Source organism: Notolabrus celidotus, chromosome 22 (genome assembly GCF_009762535.1).
Source record: "Notolabrus celidotus isolate fNotCel1 chromosome 22, fNotCel1.pri, whole genome shotgun sequence".
NCBI classification, from domain to species: domain Eukaryota; kingdom Metazoa; phylum Chordata; class Actinopteri; order Labriformes; family Labridae; genus Notolabrus; species Notolabrus celidotus.
The window spans coordinates 13,056,378-13,078,827 of NC_048293.1; the positions used below are offsets into that span (position 1 = coordinate 13,056,378).

Here is a 22,450-nt window from a genome sequence, read left to right on the forward strand (position 1 = left end):
CTCAAGTTTCCAACCTGTATTTTAGTGGAAAATGAATGTAATTTAACATTACAAAATATCTAAAATGGCAGGTGAAGCAGAGCCTAAAGCTTTGATGATAGATTTATTCCTTTATATTATTGCCATATTTTATTGAGTATTAATGAATAAGTGAGAAAGAACATTCTGGCGAACAGAAAAAGGTTTTGAGGCAGCTTCATCGCGGGCACAAAGATTGAACTGGTAATGCAGTGTTGGTATGATATCAACCTCATCATCCTACTGGCTTGTGTTAAACTTTCCTTTTACCTGATGTGTTCACTATCAGCTCATCCAAACATCAAACTGACATTTACTTGGGATCCTTGCAGGAAAAAGTCTGGGCAAAGTCAGGGTGAATAATTTGGCTATTTGCGTTCACACATGCAGCCCACCTAGAAAATTTGGATAATTTTCAGGACCTAGTGCACGTATGAAAACAGCTAATAGTGTTAAAGTACATTTTTATTATTTTCATTAATGTAAAGCTTTAATATCAGAAAGTGTCTCTGGTTTCAGTAGTAATGGTTTAAGTTGGTTTAAACAATAACTGTGCATTAACTTATTTTCATACCCAGATTCACGGGGGAAAAAATCAGTCACAAGGGTCCAGATTTATCTGTTGATTCACAGCTTGGAGTAAGAGGATATCGCAGTGTTGTTTTTTTGTTTAATAGCTCCTGCATCTTTCAGGAGCATCTCCAGTTTCAGCTGGCTAGCGTCCTAGAACTGGACGAACAAGTGCTGGATGATTATCCGCACTAGTGTTAACTACAAATTGCACAAACTGGCTTTGAAAGGACTTGCTGAAGTACATCAGATTCAATAACTGGCTGCTTAACTGCAATGACAACCTACCTGTACAAATACATGCAAATAAAGACCACTTGACAGACAAGTAAACATGTACGTGATTGCTTATCATGAAACTGTCGCCCTTGCATGATAAGTGTAGAGCGTGACTTTGTAGATTCTGTTTCACCTGCATGACAACAACAAGGACAGGTGGCCTGAGCAGACCAAAGTCATATTTGATGTCCAACATCAGACTGCTTACACCTATGGAGAGGAGTGTGACATCATTATGACTCTTAAGCTGATAACCCAGCAACAAACCAGCAGTTGTTGTGAGCATAAAGGATTAGCCCTGCGTTTGCGTTTGCTGCTCTTTGAACCAGAAAACTCTGAAAAGAAAACGATCTCACATGAAAGGAGCGAGTTGCTGAGAAAGCACAGTATTGGGGCGCTACCTTTCATCAAAGAGTTTGAGTCACTTCAAGAGCAGGAAAATCTTTCTAATGCCCATTGATGGGGGGCGTTCATGTGTCTCTGCAGGTGACGGTTTTGTGTGTGCATGTGTGTGTGTGAGATTTTCTTTACTGTGTTAGCCGTGTCTGTCTGGCGTATCAGGTAAGGTCTCTGTCTCCTTCCTACATTGTTTGCGGATAATGAGGAGTGATTAAATATGAATGCTAAGTGTTTGGTGGCTGCAGCCCAAAGCTGAAACTGGATCCAGTCAGGCCTACAGGCAGCATAATTAGTAGCTGCTGATAGATGCCATTAACTGTGCTTTTCAACACACTGCTTGCAGGCCTCTAAGCTGGACCTCCACACTGACGCAGCATGCTGCCCTTGAGTCATGCACAGTTAATTAAGCAGGAAATAAATAAATCTTGATACAGATTTGCTGGTTCTGTCCTGTTTTGATTCTTATCAGATGTATTTAAATAGTTTAATGATCAACTGTGATTAAATATTTAGCTATTTATTTCATTATTTAAAATCTCTTTTTGTTATTACCTCTGGGGATTTCGTGTTGAAAGCATGATGAAACCCTGCAGAAAACACCATAAGCATTTCAAAGCATTGAAGGACCAGTGTGATGCCTTTAATGGTGAAAAAAAAATCCCTTTGTGCCCACTTGAAGGGCTGTGTTTGGTTTTGAGGGCGCTTTAGATTGTCACAACCCTGGTGTGAGATTGACTCATTCAGTCTCCCAGTCTTCATCCTCTTCTTCTCTGCAAGCACGGCTGTGGACACCGCTGTGCCGCATCACTTCAGAGGGATAGACGGAGTCATGTCCACAGCTGTTAGGACATGCCTGCTTTGAGGTGCCGTGGCTTTAATGTGCAGATTAAACAGGGGTGTCTTTGTGAAGCAGGATAACTGGTCAGCTCTCCCACACAGTTTTCCAATCTTATCAACTGTGTGCATGTTTGTGCTGGAGTGTTACTGCCACACATACACACTGATACTCCTCCACAGAGTGAGCAGAGCAGCTTGACACACCAGACAGTCTCATTAAGTGAAGCCCGGAGTTTCAGAGACCACTCCTGCCCACGAGTAGCCAACGGGCAAAATATTTGCGAGACGCGAAGACAGGCTTCTGCCTTGCAATTGATTCTTCTCGCTTGACATGATGAAAGCATCACCTGCAGTCTGAGAAACGCCGGACCTCAGATACAGAGCATCACGCAGAGCTTTGCTACGACGCCTGCAGTGAAGATCAAATGGGGGGCGGTTCAGGAAAGGGTCAGTCTATGTGCTGGTACACATGCCACAACAGTTTCAGCTTCCCTCTTTTCCCACAGAGGAGAGAGAGGCTCAATGAGCTGAGGAATGAAATAAACATGTTCATGCTGCAGACTGTGCATTGACGGGTTAACCTGTGCTTAGCAACATGCAGTCACAACAGGGTCAGCTGGAGGCATTGGATGCACAGGTTAAACAGTCGATAAAGCAAGAATAACGATTCCCTTAACGAGATTTTGTAAGAAAAAATCATTGCTATTATACAGCTCAAATTTAAGGCCCAAGCAGACATTGCCTGTTCTGCAACATTCAATTTGAACCACATTTCTGACCTTAAATCTGCACTTTTTTTTGTTACAATTTTTGATGAAAAATCAAACTTTTGAGAAGACAAAAACAACATCCTCAGGCTGATTGTCAGTGCATTAAAAGGTTCACTGTCTCTCTAACAAAACCTGTTTCCCAAAGATAAATGATTGTATGAAAAATGTCACAAATGTATTTTTAATTTATTTTAAGGTCCATATTATTCATGCAAACATCGGGCAATGTCATTTCTATCAAACAGCAGTAAGTAGCACACTTGTTAGGGACTATTTCCAGCATATACATATAGGGGACAGTTTATGTTGGGCTGACTCAAAACAAACTACAGCAGCCATGTTTATGGTAATGTAGAATCATGTCATCATACTCTCTGATGTATTTTTAATAGCTGGTTTACAACAATGGAGGTTTATAGCACAGGGGAATAAGATACATCAGGGTTTGAATTTTGTCCTCAATTGAATGTTTGTTTACAAAATAAGATACATAGCACTGCCGGCCTTCTGCTCTACAGGAAATTTTGGAGTGATGGCGTCCTCGGTCATCGTTCAACAACAGGAAACACAAAGAAGTGGGATGATCCTTACTGTAAGGAACTCCGACACATGATCTCATCCACTAAAACACACCACATTTGGATATTTTTACACCAAACACATTTGGCAGCTTCTGTCTCTATTTCTCTTGAGACTGAGCTTTGTGAAGTGTTGGATTCTCCCCCACAACAACAAAGAGCTCTGTAACTGAGTCACTTTGAGAGTGTGAGGATTGGCTGGTAGTCTGCAGCCAGACAGGGAAGTATGATTACCAGACAGCCTTTACAAAGGTGGCCGTTGGTGGCTGAGCTCTCAGTTACGGCGGTCAGATCAGGTGGCGTCGCTTCATAACCGGCCTCACCTTCACAATTTCTAAAAGAGGCCGGGATCAAGCACAAAATTACCCAGCTCGACCTCTCAACACCTGCTGCATCATTCAACCAATCTTCACCTGAGAGGGGCTGTAAGGGGTTAAAGACTGACAGACAAACAAACAAACACAGTTTCACCATTTGTTTGCTCTTCATTTGGATGATATATCTGATTGTGGAGTTGCTTTAAATCACTTATGATATGCCTCACATAACAACTGATGGCTCAGCAATAAGAGGAGGTTTTTTGATCCCCAAACCGTTCTTTGTTTAGTGCCGCTACTAAGATTCAAAATGTGCTCAAGCTTACTTTAGTTTTGCATGATGACTCACTCACAGTGTGTGTGAACATACATCACCTGAATTATTTAAAGCCCCCGTGAGGAGGTTTTGACCGGTTAGCAATCAGATTGAAATCAACAGTGATGCCTCTTTATTGAATGACACATGAAGGACATTTTCTACAATGTTATTTTAAATGTCTGTGATTGGTGTTAGACAAGATGATTTCTTCTCGCTGAAGAGACAACCTTTTTAAACTTTTTTCCACAGCACAAATCCACATTGAGTGATCCATTTCACCATAAAAAGATAGCACGATGAGATTTTTTTCAACAAACACTACTTACTTGGGTGCTGGTTTAGTTCAGTTGATGGAGCACCCATGTATGGAGGCTATAATCCTCGTCACACTAGTCTTTGGATTGATTCCCCGTTCGGACAGGATTTGGTGAATGCCATCCCACACTCTTTCTCCACATTTTCCGCCTCTCTCTTGAGCTGTCTTATTTAAAAAAACTAAATATATTAGTTAATCCAATGATGACAATGAAATAATTACAAAAATAAAGCCTAAAAAATCATCAAAAAAAAACAAAGAAAACGCTACCTATACATGTACAGGAGAAACTCAACAGAGAGATAAGAGGTACTACTTGTCCACAGAGGCTGCCAAAACAACACAGACAGAGAGTTCTTCACAGAAGCTTTAAAATGATAATAATAATCATCACTTTATTTTCCAGATTACCACTGTACTTCATAATGTTCAGTATAAAAAGAACAACAAACATTTCAAATATGAAAATCAAACCTTTCTAAGCTTGTAAATTGACCGCTTACCAAGAAGCAAATATGCAAGGTTTTTCATCTCTAATACCCTTTAATAGAGTCTTATAGTATGACAAGATAACTCTTTGTTTAACACTGTGCTGACAAATTTATCTTAAACTGCACGATACTACACAAAAGATTGTTTTTTTCGGCTCTTTTTTCAATGTTCTTTTTAGATTGCCATGCATCAAATATTTCATGACCACCCTTGTATCATGAATGGAATACTAACCAAATGTAAACCAACAATTAAGGTAATAAATCTCTCACCAGGTCAGGTTTAAGAAAGCATGTCAACATGCATTTCAAAGGACCATTTATGCTAATCTTTCTTGTACCAGTATAGTACAGGCCAATGCATTGCTTGTTGATGAGAAAGATACTGCATAGTGCACACACTACTTGACTTTAAAACAACAACAGATGACTTGGGGGATGATAAGCAACCTAAGGCTATTCTCACAGGGGGTTTAACAGATGCCTTCTTGAATCCATGTGTGTGCGTCCCGGCCTTTGAGCTTCAGAAGCTGTCAAATTCCTCAGACCTGATCTGACTTTGCTGGGAAATTCCCTTAATGCTACCAGAATTACAGGGATGTAAGGGACATAAACACAACATTAACCCGTGTCTTAGGGGTTAGTAGAAGCTGAAATTGACATGAGAAGTACCAGACAGAACAGAGAAGCAAGCTCCCCTTTGTTATCAGGTCACTGCTCCAGTATGATCTCTGCCACTGGGTCAGTGTGCCACACGTCTCATCTAACTGGCTCACAGTCAGGATGCGGTTGCCATGGAACATGTCCAGTTGGAGCAAATAGAGCTCTCTTTTCCAGTTTCCAGGCAGGATTCAAACACAAGAATGTTTTGGTGGAAGACAGACCGTGAGTGTGTGCGTGTGTTTTTCTTATGGATACACATGAGAGGGTGAGATATGAAGAGAGTGAGAATGGGCTTTTGAGGTTACAGGGGAAGTAGGGCATGTGATTGTGCAGCCATGTGTGTTAGTATGCACACGGGTGTGCGCATACATGCTTCTTCTGCAGATGTGTGAGTGTGTATGTGCATGCATCGCTCTCCAGAAACAGCTTTCTGATGTAACACAAACTGATGCCTGCTCTCTCTCTCTCTCTCTCTCTCTCTCTCTCTCTCTCTCTCTCTCTCTCTCTCTCTCTCTCTTTCTCTCTCTCCCAGGGTTCTCAGGCGTCTGTGGGAACTTATTTATGAACACTTGCTTTTCACGATGCAACAACAAGTCGATGACAATGTTGGAGAGACAAAGAAACATTTACAGATACTTGCAAGGTAGGGTATTCTGTTAATGTATCCTTGTTTCATCGAGAGTTTAGAACTGATGAGCGAGACACTTAAAAGATTTATCATGGCTTATATGAGCACAAAGCAATAATTCACATTCCTATAGACATGGTTTAATTAGTTAAGTCAACAATGTGTTGAATATATAATTTATGTTCCTATGTAGCGTAAAGAGCTGCAGTGGATTTACTCACTTTCATTATTCATGTTATTGAGGCCTTTATATGTGTCCCACTGAGAGCTGTCTTATGGCCTCAGTGATTTTGCCAGCTGCTCTCAAATGCTAATACATCATAGCTTAATACATGTTAATGAATAACTTAGCTCTGTTTCCTTAAGATATATGTACCACCATCAATACAGTAAACATGGGTTCTTCATTAATACTTTCTTTCAGGACATACAGTCAAATGCCATGTATTTTTACAGATAGGATGAAACACTGGCATTTTATTTGCAACTTTTATTTTCTGATATTTAAATTTCAATAGTGTGTCTGCGACAATGACCTGTTCCTGTAAGGATCCTCGCTGTCTCTTAAGTAATTACAGGTGTTTCCTCAGTAGCCTCTTAAGCAGGGGGATCTCCTTTGTTTAGCTTGAACACAAAAGGAAGCGGCAGCTAATGCTCCCATATCTTTGCGCCCTTTTGTTGTTTACAGTGCTCACTCATGCAAGAGGTGATCAAGTTTCCAATATCACACTGAGCGAGGAAACCAATCCCCTCTTCCACAGTGCATCTCCACGTCTTTGGAGAGGCCACAGGTGTGCCAAAACCAAGAGGTCCATCTAATTCATGCAGGACAGAAGAGGCAGGGACCCGTGACTTCTCACACTGCTCAGTGGTGGGACGTGATCACAGCTGATGTTCAGGGAGAGAGAAAGAGAGAAAGAGGAGGTGGGGGCAGGGATGAGGATCTGTGAGAGAATGCAGTGGGTCGGCCTCTGCTCCAGCTGTCCAAGGGGTTTATTGATCTGTGATAGTTCAGAGAGGAGGGGGCAGGTCACCAGCAACTGCCCTGCCCATCATTAGAGAGGCAAGAATATAGATAACTGTCAACTATGAAGTGATTGACAGTAAAACAAATACAAAGGCAGAGTATCTTTGAACTGAAAAATGTTTGTGAAATTGGCAAGTTTTAACTATTTTTATGGACCTGCAGTATACCGTAACTTTTGCAAGCCTGTTTGTATTTATAGATGACTGCTACACTTCAATTTGGCCAGACTTTTTTTACTCATACACTGTGTTCCAAATTATTATGCTAATTATATTTCTGTGAATATTTTAAAAAATATGCTAACAGACGTTTTCAAATTTGTTAAGAAGTCAGATAGTGAATATATTTCTTCAGATGTGTGGTTACAATGATGCTTTTCAAAATACGTCAGCTGTTTTTTTAAATAAATGTAGAATCTGCAGAAATGAGTGTGTCAAATTATTATGCAAGTTGTTGATAAGAGCATATAACTTGTAAAAAAATAGGCACCACTTTAAACGTTCTATTGATTGAAAATAGTTATATTTACTATAACTGTATTCAAACTTCAACAAGAACAACAGTTTTCTTTAAATTTGTATACAAAATAAAAGTGTTTTCACAAGTTATATGCTCTTATCACAAACTTGCATAATAATTTGGCACGCTCATTTCTGCAGATTCTGCATTTATTTGAAAATACAGCCAACATACTTTGAAAAGCATCATTGTAACTACACATTTGAAGAAATATATATTTGCTGTCTGACTTCTTAACAAATTTGAAAATTACTGTTGACATGTTTTTGAAAATATTCACAAAACTGCATCTTGCATAATAATTTGGAACACAGTGTAGATCCCCAAACACTTAATGTATTTGCATCTTTTTTGGATGAATGTCAAACATCCCACTGGCTGATTTAAAAAACGTGTTCTTCTTGACTCTTACTGACTAAAAACAGTCTCTGCTGCAGGTGCCAAATATTACTGATGAAGATCTAGACCACATCTAGACCACATCCGGATCTAGGTCATATCCACTTGTTATACAAAAAAGTCTTCACAGTAAGCACACAATTTTGATTAATCCAAAATATAAATGGGTTTTAGATCACTTCTTTAAAAATGCTGTGTAAAACAATAAAAGGGATTGCCCAGTTAAAATTAAGTATGGCATCATTTAAGGGTTGATGTATGGTATAATACATCTCTTGCCTTTAGAGCAGGGGTGTCCAAACTTTTTTCAGGGGCCACATTTGATGTTGTCAGAATACCTCAGGGCCAGTGGCTCCTACTGAGACTTAGGAATCATAAAAGTTATATGTGAAATATTTATTGAATAACAATTATTTTACTTTTTTTTCTCAATAAATCAGTAACTAGGAAGTCCTCAGTTCTCCACAAGCCATGTAAACAATAGCAAACTTTATCTTCTTCTGGGGGAAAATGTTTTTCATTAGGCTCTCGCAATGTGTGAAAAATATTGTCTCATTATTTTCCTATGGCAGGATCACGATCTGGATTTCATCACACTTCTTTTTCATGTTGTTTTTAAGACTTTTCTGACCAGCAGACAACATTTTAAGAACTAAATAATTATTTTCCTGCGTTTTGAAAAAAAAATGTATGCACAAAATTTAGCCTTTTCTGCAAAATTTCATAATTTTGATCTTGACTTGTGTCTTCTTTTGTATCTTTTGAACTTTTAGTGTTCATCAGGAACATTTTCACATCATGATAAAAACATTAATTTGAAAACCTGTCAGCTTTAAGAGTTCTTGTGTTTCTTCTTTATTGCCTTCTTGCAGAATCCCCCGTGCTTCAGCTTTAGACAGGTAGTCCATATTAAGCTTTTTCAGATGTTTCTGGATTGACTTAAGTTTTGTTTGTGCGCTTGAAAGAAAATACAAATGTACAGATGATTCAGAAGGTGATTAATTTCTGTGCTATAAATAACACAATTTAAGATGGAAGCTTGGGGCCACAAATAAATGGTCCTTGGGCCGCGATTGGCCCCCGGGCCGTACTTTGGACACGCCTGCTTTAGAGTCTCACCATATTCTCTCTTAAATATCATTGTGCCTGTAAGACTTCCTGGTGACAGCAGTGCACACGTCTCAGACCAGATGATAGCGTAAAAGCGGTCCCGTGCCGCGGGGAATTTCCCGTCCACGTGTCTGAATACGCGATGGAGGAGGCGGGATGAAAACAAACTCTGTGATTGGTTACAGCAGCGAAATGTAAATGAGTCTTAAAGGGAGGTGTCTTTGCCTCTACTGGAATGCATAGAGTTAGGACGACACAAACACCTTCGTCTTTAAGTGGCGTTTATTTACTAAGTTTCAGACTTTGAGCACCACGCCCCGGTGGCGGAGTCAGTGACGAGCTGACGTCGGCGAAATGAAATCGGCTGGTTGCACTTTTCCTCACAGAATGGAAGAAGTCGGGGAGGTGAAACGGACTAAACTCGCCTGACTTTCAAGGATATTGAACTCGCTTTGCCTTTTTTCTGAGTGTTGGAACCCCATTATAACGAAGCCAACCTCTGTGGTAAGTTCCTTAAAACCTATTTAAAGTCCTTGTCCGGTCGGTGGTCATTTTACACCAGCTTGTTGGCACGCGTAAAGACAAGCGCGTCTGAAGAAGCAACAAACAACGTGCCACTGTTGATGTTTTTTTTTTTACAGCTTCAACCACGTTTCTTTGACATTTGTTGTGCTTTTTCCTCCACGGATTCCTCTTAATGTCACTTTATAACAATATTAAGGGTTACCGTGCGTGTCATTCATACGGCAGAGATTTGAATTGAACCGGCTTTCCCGGTTTACAGAGTCCAGTCGGTGAATGGGCTTTGGACTGCGGTGTGTCACTGTAATTAATGTGTAGTATAAGTCGTTTTCTCCATATATTATAATCATTGTCTCTTTTAAACGTGTTGTTGCATATTGAAAAGTCGTTTCCTCTCCTTTACAAATGAGTCACTCTTTTAAATGTTTTCAAAATCTCGGTAGAAACCTCTCTGACAAACTTTAATAAATAAAACCTTTATTTATTCTCCAAAAGACATTGAGGTTTCCCTAATTTCCAATGTCGTCGAGATCACAGGCACATAAGAAACAACAAACACACACACAATCATTCACAAAGCAACAGATTCATTAAAACAGATACAATTTGAGACACAGTGGTCTGAGATCAGAGTCTTAAAGTCTGCAAATGAGGGAATGGATATCAACTTTTAAAGTCTGTTGGAGGGTATTCCATGATTTAGGGGCATCAATAGAGAATGCCGATCTACCCAGTTCAGTATTGACTCGAGGTGCTTTCAGAATGCAAGGCCGGTGTATTACTATGTGATTTCTGAATTAGTGCAAAATGTCGCGATACAATGACATCTATGCGCTTTGGCTGGTTTTGCGCCTGTGTGGGACTTTGTGCGTAATGTCATAAATGGTGTGATATGAGGATCTTGATGTCGCTACAATGAAACTGTGTCAATAACACAGCTTTCCCCGCCACCCCCACCTCTTCTTCCCGTTTGTTATGGTTCTGCAGTTTTCAGCAGGGGGAGCCACCGTCTGTCACAAACACAGCTGAATACCTGCACTGCATAGTAGCACAGAAAGCATTCTGGTTTTACTGGAAGTTTAGCCGGTGTGTGTGTGTTTTTCTGATCCGTCCATGTTCTTACTCTTTGTTTGTCAAAACAAAGCATTAAGTGGTTTTACAGGCTTTATTGTGCGCACACCGTGTATAGTGAGGTCTTTGCTTTGGACAGGCAAATCTACTTAAATATCCTCCTCGAGGAGCTGGCAAGCTGACAGACCAGGGAAGGGAGAGTGGCTTAGGATTTTCCTCAAAGACTGTCATTACTCTTTTCACTGGACCCTAATTTGGAAGTGTGGTAGTAGTCTAACCCTGCATTACAACTCAGTGGTGACTTGGGGATTTGCTGGTGAAGCAACTTGAATTTCACCCATATTTTCATAACTCCTTGACCCACTATATGATCCAGGGTTAAGTGCAGTGCATTACTGAGCTTGAAGGATATCGTGATAATGCACTTTTATTACTCCTGTCATCTGGCTGAATTTAAATAATTATCTGTGCAATGATATCTGTAATTGTTAACAGGAAAATAACCTGATATTAGTATTATAATAAAAGAATCATGGGACAGTTATTTAAAAAGCTGGGCTCCTGTCCACAGGGCTGCTTAGCACAGAGAAGAGAGATTCTCACTGAACTTAGTCAGCCAAACTCTCCTTTAAGTAAATGAAGCTCAACGGTCTCCTAACCACGGGGAGTCGTGTGGTTTCATCACTGAGATGAACAGAGCCATTTATCTTAATAAGCACTGATCTGTTTGCCACAACTGATGGCAGGCTGCTGGCTCATTTTCTCTTTCCAACTTGTCCTGTGTGGTTTTATTGATTTGAGGGCACTTCTCATAAACTAGACAGGTTGTCTTTAATGATAATGAGAGCAGTGGAGGAATGAATGTATTATGGATGTGTCTGAGATCATCTCATCAGGCCTAATGCCGACTTTTCAAGGTTGCCATCGGTATTGACAGAAACAAGAGGCGACTTTGATTGATAATGTTTCAGAATCAGCTGTTGCAGTAACCCTTCTTCCTCCATTCTGCTAACTTTAAGGCTGCTCATCCCATAGTGCCCCCGTATGGACGATGAGGAGGATGATGTTTTTGAGCCGGACCCCCACTGCTGGCGCACCACATTCCAGGAGATAAAGTGTGAAGATCGGGGCACGCAGACACCTGGCCCGGCCCTGGCACCCAACAACGGCATGCTGCCCTGTGGAGTCGCAGAGGAGCCCAGACCACTCTTCTACGGTGAGACTGATGACGTACTGTGTTTCAAAAGAGAAAAGGGAACACTAGCATGTGCGTGATAACCGGTGTTATAAAACTGAAGCACAGAACTATAATGTGAAACTCACTGTGAGAATTGTTGCCGCGCTGATCTCACCTCTGGCGCCTGATAGTCGTGGTCACAGCGTTTTTTATGGTCTGTATGGAGTGTACCCAGCTGCTTTGCTATTCAAAAGGCGCCAGCCTGGCACTGTGAGTGAAAGGACGTGACAGAAGTGCTTACCTGTGTGTGTGTGTGTGTGTGTGTGTGTGTGTGTGTGTGTGTGTGTGTGTGTGTGTGTGTGTGTGTGTGTGTGTGTGTTTGTGTCATTCCAAAGTAGCTCCTAACCACTGTGAAACCGTGACAGGCGTATTTTCGTAGTCTGAAACTGCTGAATGATTCACCACGATAAAAACACAACGGCAGGAAAAATTGTGGTTAAAGCCAAGGGTTCTGATTGGTTGAAGACACATTGAGCACCACTCTGCTGCTCTTTCTACCTGTTGTATCATCAGCCTAGATATAATCACAGTAAATGAAACAACCGGTCAGTTGTTATTGTACTTTTGTTGTTGACGAAATAATAACTCTCAGGCGTCACACTCTGCAGGCAACGCTGGTTTTCGATTGCACTTCCCAGCAAACTTTGAGCTCGTCGGGGATCAGGAAGAGAGGAGACAAGAAAGCCAGCAGCAGCAGCAAAGCGGGATGGAGCCCCCCCGACAGGAACCTGCGGCCCGCAGTGTGGAGGCCTGCATCGGCCAGAAGCTCCAACTGATAGGAGACCAGTTTCACCGAGAACACCTACAACTGGTGAGGAGGAATTAATGCATCCTGCTGACTGTACAGTTAAAGACTAACACTTCGGCTTCTGGTTTTAAATGCACGTATATGTCCTGTATGTGTCCTTCATGGAGTGTTGCGTGAGGGCAGAACTGTTATACTTGCATAGTTTCCTGACAGTTTTCAATTTTGTTTTATAGAATGATGTAGAAAAACCTCTCTTCTGTCACTACAGTAGATTGAACACTCAAGATGAGCTAACATGCAGTAAAGCCAGGAGGACATACAATAATACAAATCATACTGATACACAAAGAAGGAAAACACCATAAATGTTATTTTCCTTAAAAAAAATTTAGTAGTAAAAAAAGAGAAGAATTAAAACTGATTATTTCTTGTCGAGGAGGTCATTTTCAAAATGATTGCAGCTAATTAGCCAATTAAATGAGTAGCTTTAATTGGTCTGAAATTGGTCTATTTTCTGAATCTTTTCTTCAGATTCAATCTACTATCATCAAGTTTTTTCTCATGGTGTGTGTTTAAAACCGTGCATGTGTTAAGTTACAGTGCAGTCCACACATTAACCGAACCATCCAGTGTTTTATTTGATCTGACAAAGATTTATGTTGTGACTAAAGTTGACTCCCTTTTATTGTGTTTGCCCCATATTTGTTTTGGAGAGACTGTGCTTATGCAGAACTTAGATAGCCCAGCATTTCACCTCCCCGCAACCCCCCCCACCCTCAAGCCAAGGACTCTGCTGAACCAGGGCAGCCCTTCCCCCCACCTCGCCAAGCCCGGGCCCTCCCCCTGCCTCCTCTTCCTGTTTATTTCTCTCTCTCTTTCCCCCTGTTTCCCTGAGTGTGCTTTGGAGGCGAGGATGCCTTGCCTAAAAACAACACACAGCACCGTGGTCAGGGTGACACTGTCTGCTGAGTCTGTGTGCTGGGGGAGTGTTGTACAGCTATGACACACCGTTGTGTCACTTTAAAAAGACACTTAAACTCCTAAAGACCTTTCTGCAAAGTGTGAGTCTCTTGTTGCACAAGTGCTCAACATTCGTAACACATGTTCTTTCACATATAAACACACACATCCGCATGTACTGAAGCATCCAGAAAAAAGCAGAAGTGGCGGGAGAAGGTAAACATGTTGTAACCCGAAGCTCAGCGCGTGAGCCCCGAGGGGGACAGCTGCGGTTCCAGGGAGTCTCCAGTCAGCCCCTTCCCCTCAGCCGCAGGAGACAACCAAATAAGAGGTCTACACAGCCATAGAGAGAGAAGGGGGTGGAGGGGTCATAATGATGGTATAAGCATGTATATAAGGGACAGTGGTTTGGAAGTGAACCTCAAATGATAACGTTACATACATGTTCAGTTGTTTTTAAACCACCTTCTTATACTACAACTATACCTCTTCTATAAGTGCCAGACAGTTTCTTATTTTCTCATACGCTTATCAAGTTAAAGTTATTTTTACCCCGACTGCTTAGAATGAATCATGTATTGTGACAGTGGCAAACGCAAAGCAGGAGACCAGACTGTGAGACAGAAGGATTGCTGTGATGTGTGTGATGTGTGTGATGTGTGTGATGTGTGTGATGTGTGTGTGTGTGTGATGTGTGTTTGTGTGTGTGCGTGTGCATGTGCGTGTGCGTGTGTGTGTATGTGTGTGTGTGTGTGTCTGTGTCTGTGTGTGTCTGTGCAGCTGGGATCTACTGACGCACAACGCGGGCAGGCCTGGGTCAGTGGACGAGGAAGTGGCTTTGCTCTTCTTGCAGGTTGAGTAAACAGCAGGGAGGACAGTCAGAGAGAGAGAACAGCTCTGTGAGGTCACATCCTGAAGCTACAAGTGACGGGACACAGAAACAAAAAGAGATCACACCGCAAAGAGGGATAGAACTTTTACTGCTAATAACTTGCAAACAAAGCAGTCAGGCTGTTGTTGACACTTGTAAGTGAAGTGGAGCATAACTAAGTTTCTGCCAGTGTGTGTGTGTGTGTGTGTGTGTGTGTGTGTGTGTGTGTGTGTGTGTGTGTGTGTGTGTGTGTGTGTGTGTGTGTGTGTGTGTGTGTGTGTGTGTGTGTCTGCTTGTTGAGGCGGGATATTTTTACAGCCCTGATGTATGGGTTTGGATACATGTTTCAATCGCAGACTGTGTTTTTGCTATTTCAGGCTGTGGTTGTGCATTAGATTGTACTTTGTGTGTCCACATGCTTATGAGTGAATGCACCCACACTTGCTTTTTTCTGTCTGCCAGTCAGTACAAAAACTTTCACTCTGTAATAGTGGTTAATGTCTGTCAGTCCTCAGTCCTGTCAGTAGATGATTGCAGTTATTCAGTGCAGACACTTGTCCCTGAGCCCTCTGAGTGCCTCTGACAGTCATCTTCTTGATGGATCTAGGAGCGATGGGGCTGCGAGTGGTCTCCATGGGAGCCCGTGGCCCCTGGCGAAAGGAGGGATTAGGTAGCGATGGAGTGCTGGTGCATGCTGACAGATAAATTGCCCCTCAGTCAGAGTGGTATGGAGGGGACCCTGAAGTCCCCAGAGGAAGGCTGACATTAGCCGGCCTGCCATTTGAGACACGGCAGTAATGACAGCCACAATAGCAGGAAGATGGCCCCAGCCTGCACAGGGCAAGGAGCAGAGTTAGGTTTCATCCCCATGTTTTTTTAAGAGAGACGACTCCTGGTGCTTTTGATTGGAGGTGTTGAAAGCAGGGTTGAATAACGCTGGACTGAGTGTGTGCTCACATGAGATGTTTGTGGCTTTATCTCTTCACTGTTTCACTGAGGGTTGGGTACTCTCTCCTTTCAGCACTTGTAGAGTGGAAATAAAAACATATGAGGCAAGCTTTGGACATTTACTTTTCATTCACTGAGTTGTGATCATTTCTTCCTGTGTTCATGTCTTTTTACCTCACACTGCCCCTGTTTGTTTGTATTTTCCCTCTGCTGCTGCTCTCCTCCCTGATGCGACTAATTCAGAGTTTCTTGCTTTTGCTGCTGGACTGTTTGCTCAAGAGATAAGGCCGAGCTTCTGAGCAGCTGGCTGGACAGACAGCCCGCGTGGGACACTGATAAAGCACATCAGGCGAGTGTCAGAGTGACGACACCGAGCATCTGGCCAGACTCTGCTGATCTATCGCTGGCTAAATTTAGAGCCTGGCTTATTTTGACAGTTGGTGGCGTGACTCATGACTAAGTTGCGACAGGCCTGTGCACACCTCTTTCTCTCGTTCATTTACTTTCTTTATTGCTGTTTGTGGTGAAGTCCCTCTTTGAGCTTTTTGGTCACGGGGCAGGAGAACTCCGTCTCTGAAAGATTGGTTGTTTATGCAGCTTGTAGTCAACACACAAGTGGGGATTTTTTTCGAGTGATAATTCTGAGTTGAGCCATTGTACTCCTGCAGCATTTACTATGAAGTGAAAACTTGGAGCACAAATAGTTATTACTAATATTGAACCACCAGAAAAAAATCCCCTTTGTCTTCTGTAATCCCAGAGTTTTCTCCAGTATGATTTAATATTAAATATTAAAGTCTTAAAGCATGCTGGTGTTTACCAAGTTGAGCCATGCTGGCTCTTAGCCCATCCTCTCTGCACTGCATATAAAAATACTGCCTTTGTTTATATGAGGCAGACATTATGCAATTATTATGTCCCTATCAAAACTTCCCCGGGCAAGATTTAGATATGTCATACTCTCAGAACCAGTTTTATCAAGATTCCCAGCAGGCTTTTCCAAGGTTAGTTTTGTTTTTGCCTCTTTAGTAAGAGTAAAAAGTAAGAGCCACACAGGACACAGGGCACAGGCTGGTTTGAACCTGGCAGAGCTTACGCAATGCCCTGCAATGTTCAACACGGATTGATAAGAGCAAAGACACCCAGAGGCTTATCACAATAACTAGTATCTAGGTCAGAGTTTGGACACCACCTCAACAGTCATGTAAACATGGCACATCTTATCTCTGCCTGTGGATATTTTGAGTTTTGGAAACAATAGTAGCCTGCTGCCAAGAAAAGGCAGCTTGGTGCATTGCTATAAAAAAAAGACCTCCTCAGTTTACAACCTTTATGAACTGAAAATAGCTCCAGAATAATCAGGTGTGCTGGAGTCTGCCTTTCGTCTGCAGATCAGACTACTGTACCCCTCTCGTGCAGATACACGTATTCCAGAGGCTCCCTGCCTCTCATCAAGCGTTCCCTAATCCCATTTGGTGCAATTATCTTATCTCAGCTTCTCAATGGCAGAGATAGAATTATCCCTCTAATCGCACACAATCCAATTGGCTCACAAACCTGAGGGAGTCTTCTTCTGCTGCTCTCTGCCAGAAAGTTAAAAAAATACCTGCCTGTATCAGGAGTGTGTTTATGGCTCTGAATGTCTGTTTGGGATTGTGGAGGGATCCTGCACACAAAGGAAGGCCTCTATAAGACGTATTGTTGGACAGAAGCAGACTGTTGTGAAAATATCTGCGTCGTTCTGGTGTCTGGTTCTGTCTTGCCCTCTGCTCAGTTGACCCTTTTCAGTGAGCTCGCTGTCAATCAGCACACATCACATGTAACACAAACTTCTCTTCACAGTTTGGACTTTGTCACTACTTCCAGAAGTTTGCACTAACTTCTGTGTTTTGTCTTTTTTTTTTCTTGTTTCAGTATCATCGAAACCAAAGGAACCAAGGGCCTCTGTGGTGGCGTCTGGGTGCAGCTCTGCTCAGCCTTCTGTTTGACAGGGGCTTCATCGCTGGAGGAGGTGGAGCAGGACGGAGGTGAGGGGGTCTTCCCTCTAAATCCCTTTTTCTTCATCCCTGAGGAACTGGACTCCTAATGGCACTGTCAAATTTAACACGGGTCTGATTATTTTGGGAGGGACAAAGGAAGCAGAGTAGAAGTCGCCGCGGGACGGAGACAACACATTTTTCTACAAGGCGGAGTGTTTCTTTTTTCTTTTTTTTTTTTCCAAGAAGATGCCATGATCCTCTGAGATTCCTCTTAAGGACAATGTCCATATTTTGGTATACGTGTGGTGAAGTAGTTTTGTACAGTACAATGTTAAATTTTTTGCACTTCAACATGTATCCATCTTTAATGACCTCCGCAGACCCTGGGAATGCCTTATTCAGTGTCTTCTGCCAGAAAGAGTATTGAGAAATCTTGACAGGCAAGATGAGAGGGTCAGGAGATGAGAGGAAACGCGGTGTGAGGTTTTCTTTTCTGGAGTTTTCCAAGCAACCCGGCAAGTTGATTTCCAAAGAGGCCACTTCTCAGAACAAAGCATTTTGCACCTCACCTCAATGGAACATTTTATTTTTCTTTAACTCTTTTTTTTGTTTTCTTACTCCTCAATTTCTTTGGTATGGTTTTTAAGTTTGAACACGGTCCCTGAGTATCATTCAAAAACATTTGGAGAAAAGTGAAGTCCTTATATATGCGCAAAAGTCTGCACACCTTGACTTGTAATCTAAATGTCTTTTTGAATCAGCACAGATGTTTCGAGCCAAGCTTTTCTGCAGTCAGATGCTTCATGTAGAACAATCAGAACATCTTGATCGCTCAAGAATATCTGTGTTGAGCGCTAAATTCAGTCCGTTTAATCAGATATAAATTAATTAGTAACCGTGGAATTGTCTAACAAAATTCAAATGATAAAATTCCCACAATCTTAAAGTTTTTTTGACTACATTCAAACTCAAAAAGAGACAACTTTATTGACTTTAACTGACTGTAGTATCAGTATTATACTGTTTTACAATTATCCTGTGATGATAGGACTTCACTGAGTCACATCACTTTAAGGATCTTATGACACAGATTCTGTTATTAGTGTTTTTCTTATGGAGTATTGGTCAAAGGTATTAATGGATCTTGTGTGAGACTTTGAAAATAAGTCACACACATGAGAAGATATTTAGATTCAAGTATGTTGTGCTGACTCTCACGTCGAATTGTAAACTATCATGATCTAACGATACTATCTGGTTGAGTTTACAGCATTGATACTCCACTTCCCAAATTCCCCTTCAGATCCCACCTCCCTTTGTGTTTTAGATGTGTTTGTTTCATGTGATTGTTTTCAGACCTCCATGCCCTTGAAGTGGAACTGTGGATCCACTGTTTTTGCACTAGACCTCATCAACCCTTCAAGAGTTCAGACAGTTACCAAGCAAACCTCTGACTTTGCATGAAGGTTTCAGTTAAGGCTTATTTTCTTGCCACAACATTTCAGGCATATTCACCTTCATGCCCACGCCACATGTTGAGACGTGACAGACGCAGTTATGAATCTGGATTAGATAGTGGGTTCTGGGAACTTTATGCATTAGTGTTTCAGGATACAGCAGTAACGATAGATCCACGTGCCTCTCCCAGCAAACTGCATAATCAATCTGTGAATCAGATCTTCTCAGGCTACTTTTAGGGGAGTTTTCACATCATTTTATATTCCGGGTGATCTTTCATTGTCTTTGGTGCTCGGATCCACATTTGGGATATTTTTAACATGTATAATCACCATTGACTCAGCAGACAAACGACTAAAAGACAAGAGTGAAAATAACTGTAATTATTGTTGAAATATGAATATGTTTGAAGACACTGTTGAAGATGCTGTTTGTTCTATTTTCCTGACCCAGGCTGACATTTTAACCCACAAAGCAGCACATATCAGGGGTCTGTAATCACTCCATCTTTACAATGTGTCGACTCTCTGGCTTCATAATTAGGGTTTCCTCCCATTTACTTCAAGATGTCTCAGGGACGGACTTTGTGGGCTACTGCTAACCTTGAGAATCTGTTACATGTTGAGAAGAAGAGGAGTGTTTTCACCCCTTCATTTACACTCAGGAGGTATTGTCAAGTCTCTTCTTCTTCACATGTCAGTTCAGAGTTCTTCTTTTCTGCACACACATAAAGGTACAGTTTGACTGAGGAGTGCAAGGCTGCCTTGTTGTCTGTGGTTCTGACGGGGGGCTACTGAGCGTGTAGTTGTAGGCGTGAGGTGCACTGAATGTGGTTGTAGTTAGAGTTTCCTGCGGATCCTGAATGCTGAGCCAGTCCCCGTAGCTCCCCCGTCTCACCACCGGCTCTTGGCTTCCTCTTTGTGCTGCTCCTTTAACACATGGGTATTGTTCATCGGTTCACTTTTTTTTCTTTGTAATTTATTTTGTATCTTCTTATTTATTTTTGTACATTTTTTGCCCATTTCTACTGTATAGATGTGTGTGTGCAATTACTTCTTATTTCCCTTTTTAACTTTGCTCTTGGACTTCTATGTGCTTTAGTTGTTTGAGTCTGTGCAGCAGGTTGGACTGCATTGAACCATTATTTTGTTTTAGGAAACACTCAACCCAAATTCTGCTGTTTTAGCACCACGCATTTGCTGTAGGCTGTTTAGGGATTTGTAGTTATTTTTGGCTCTTTATGAGATCCTGCAGCTGGTACATGTTGTTTTGTAAGGGTTTCAATAATCACTTGTTGCTCAGTGAAATAATACTTTCCAACGAGTCATACTTGTTACTATTGAAACCACTTTAACTAGCATGGTTTCAAAATCCACACTGCTGCAAACTACAAGCTTCCCTTCAACAGTTTACAAGATGGGTGCGATTTTTTAAAAAAGGGTCATATTTGGATAGAGTATTCAAGCCACAAGGTTTTTATTTTTCAATTCAAACTTTTTCACGTTATCATTCATACGGACAAGCATTAAGACCACGTTCAATGAAAGGAAAAACAATCTGAGATACTGAGAATAAAGTTGCATTACTATGAGAATAACATTTTAAGTCCATGATAAAATAGTCGTTATAAGCTATACTAATTGATAAAGTTGTAGTTTTTTTCCCCAGAAAATGGTTGTAACTTGAGGCCATGGTTAGCCTACATGTTATTTGGAAGGTGAATATAATAAGAGCAGCCTGCCACCTCGATGCATATTCTCAAGTACGTGTTTCACTATAATACTGAACTTCAAAAACATTGTGCAGGAAGCTGAGTCAATTCCAGAGCAGAGCAGTCTAAAATCTACCCTTGTAAAATTAACTTTGAATTCTCATAAGTCCACAAATGTGTTCTTCAAATCTCAGATTTTTCTTCCTCAGTGTAGCATCAACACTCATACATTCACTATATGTGCTTTAAAAAAGCAGCAGTTTGCATGAGGTTAATGAGCTCACAGGAAATGACTGTACCGTTATAATGAATGAGTCATCAGTCATCCCACCTGTTGCTTAATGCACACACAGTATCAGACATACCCTCGTATCCCTCCTGGGTCACAGGCCTTTAGTTTTTGTGTTCATTTCTTTAATCTTGATCATTGTGTTGTAATCAATATGCACTGGAAAGTACTTTGTTCCTGTAGATCCCATGGGTCCCTTATCTGTTGTGTGTTCATTTATAGTATATACTCTGGATTGTTCTCTTGTGTCAGACGTATATCTGTGCATCGACCAAGAAGGCTCGATTTGACGGCCTGTTTGATTTATTGTAAAGGGAAACAAGCCGCCTCTGTGCCCTGTGTAATTTTATTAGAATGAGGTTCCCAAGCTTCACTCACCACGTTACATGTGAGAGTGGAGAATCCCTGGAGTGGGACATGTATTTTATGGAAACCGTCAGTGTCTTGAATTTTTGTAGTCCACTTTATATAAATTTGAAGTTTTCTGAGGAAGGTTTTTGATTTTACATTTTTTTAATGATAACATGTCATCATGGTCTTTCTTAACTTTTTGAGATGTATTTTCTTAAGACAAAGGGGTCTGCTTTTGTAAGGACAGTTCATTGCTGTAAGATAATTTTAAATATGAGTAGTGTCCTTTTAGAAGTCCATGAGATCAAGGGCATTTTTGGATACAAAAATGAACTTGCAACATTCCTTGCACATCTCATCATGGTGTATAAACCAAGCAAACCAAACTCAATCATGGTTATGGTTAATTTGGCTCATGAGCTTATTAGCTATGAAAGAATTGCCCTTTTTTCACAGAACAGATAAAGTGTACATGTGTTTGTAAAACCCTGGACTATGCCTTTAACTGCTCAGTTTCTATGAAGTCTTGATTATCACACACTCTCTGTATACCAAGAATATGAGACCCAGCGAAAATGTAGCATTTTTGTAAACATTGACTGTGTGTTTTCGAGACTCTACTGTGCACTCGTTTTGTGTTTATATATATTTTTTGGTTGTTGACATAATATGGAAGTAAAGACAATGTGTTATGTAGTGCAATATGCTGTACATATGGAGCTTTGCTCTACAAATCTTTTTTCTGGATTTTCTTGCTTATTGGTACTTTTTTTCAATAAAATTTTATTGAAGGTGTCAAATTGATCTGAGTGTATTTTTTAATTAGAATAATAAAAAACAGTTTGGTTCACAGGACAAACTTTTAAGATACCTTAGCTCTTTTTCAGACAAACAAGGAAACATCAAAGTTTGAATGTTTTGTACCAACAACAGTCAAAACTTGAAAACAAATTCTGAGAAATGGTGAAAGCTTAACAGGAACAGTCAAGATGATAAGATAAGAAACAGAAATAAATCTCTATAAGTGCAAAATTACAATTAAAACGACTAAACAGCCACTTATGA

The 22,450-nt window shown here is 41.1% G+C and overlaps 1 protein-coding gene across 2 annotated transcripts; it reads left to right on the forward strand.

Annotated features, from left to right (window-relative positions):
* Nucleotides 1–9,375: 9,375 nt before the first annotated feature.
* On the forward strand, nucleotides 9,376–22,180 carry bmf1 (BCL2 modifying factor 1). 2 transcript variants are annotated; one of them, XM_034674244.1, is made up of 4 exons: nucleotides 9,376–9,744; nucleotides 11,853–12,049; nucleotides 12,679–12,881; nucleotides 17,512–22,180. In XM_034674244.1, exons 2-4 carry the CDS (start codon nucleotides 11,878–11,880, stop codon nucleotides 17,626–17,628), a joined length of 492 nt encoding a protein of 163 aa, XP_034530135.1. In that variant the 5' UTR covers nucleotides 9,376–9,744; nucleotides 11,853–11,877; the 3' UTR covers nucleotides 17,629–22,180. The 2 variants fall into 2 exon arrangements, with proteins under 2 accessions (XP_034530135.1, XP_034530136.1); XM_034674245.1 differs by having other exon boundaries at nucleotides 9,493–9,744; nucleotides 11,869–12,049.
* Nucleotides 22,181–22,450: the final 270 nt, after the last annotated feature.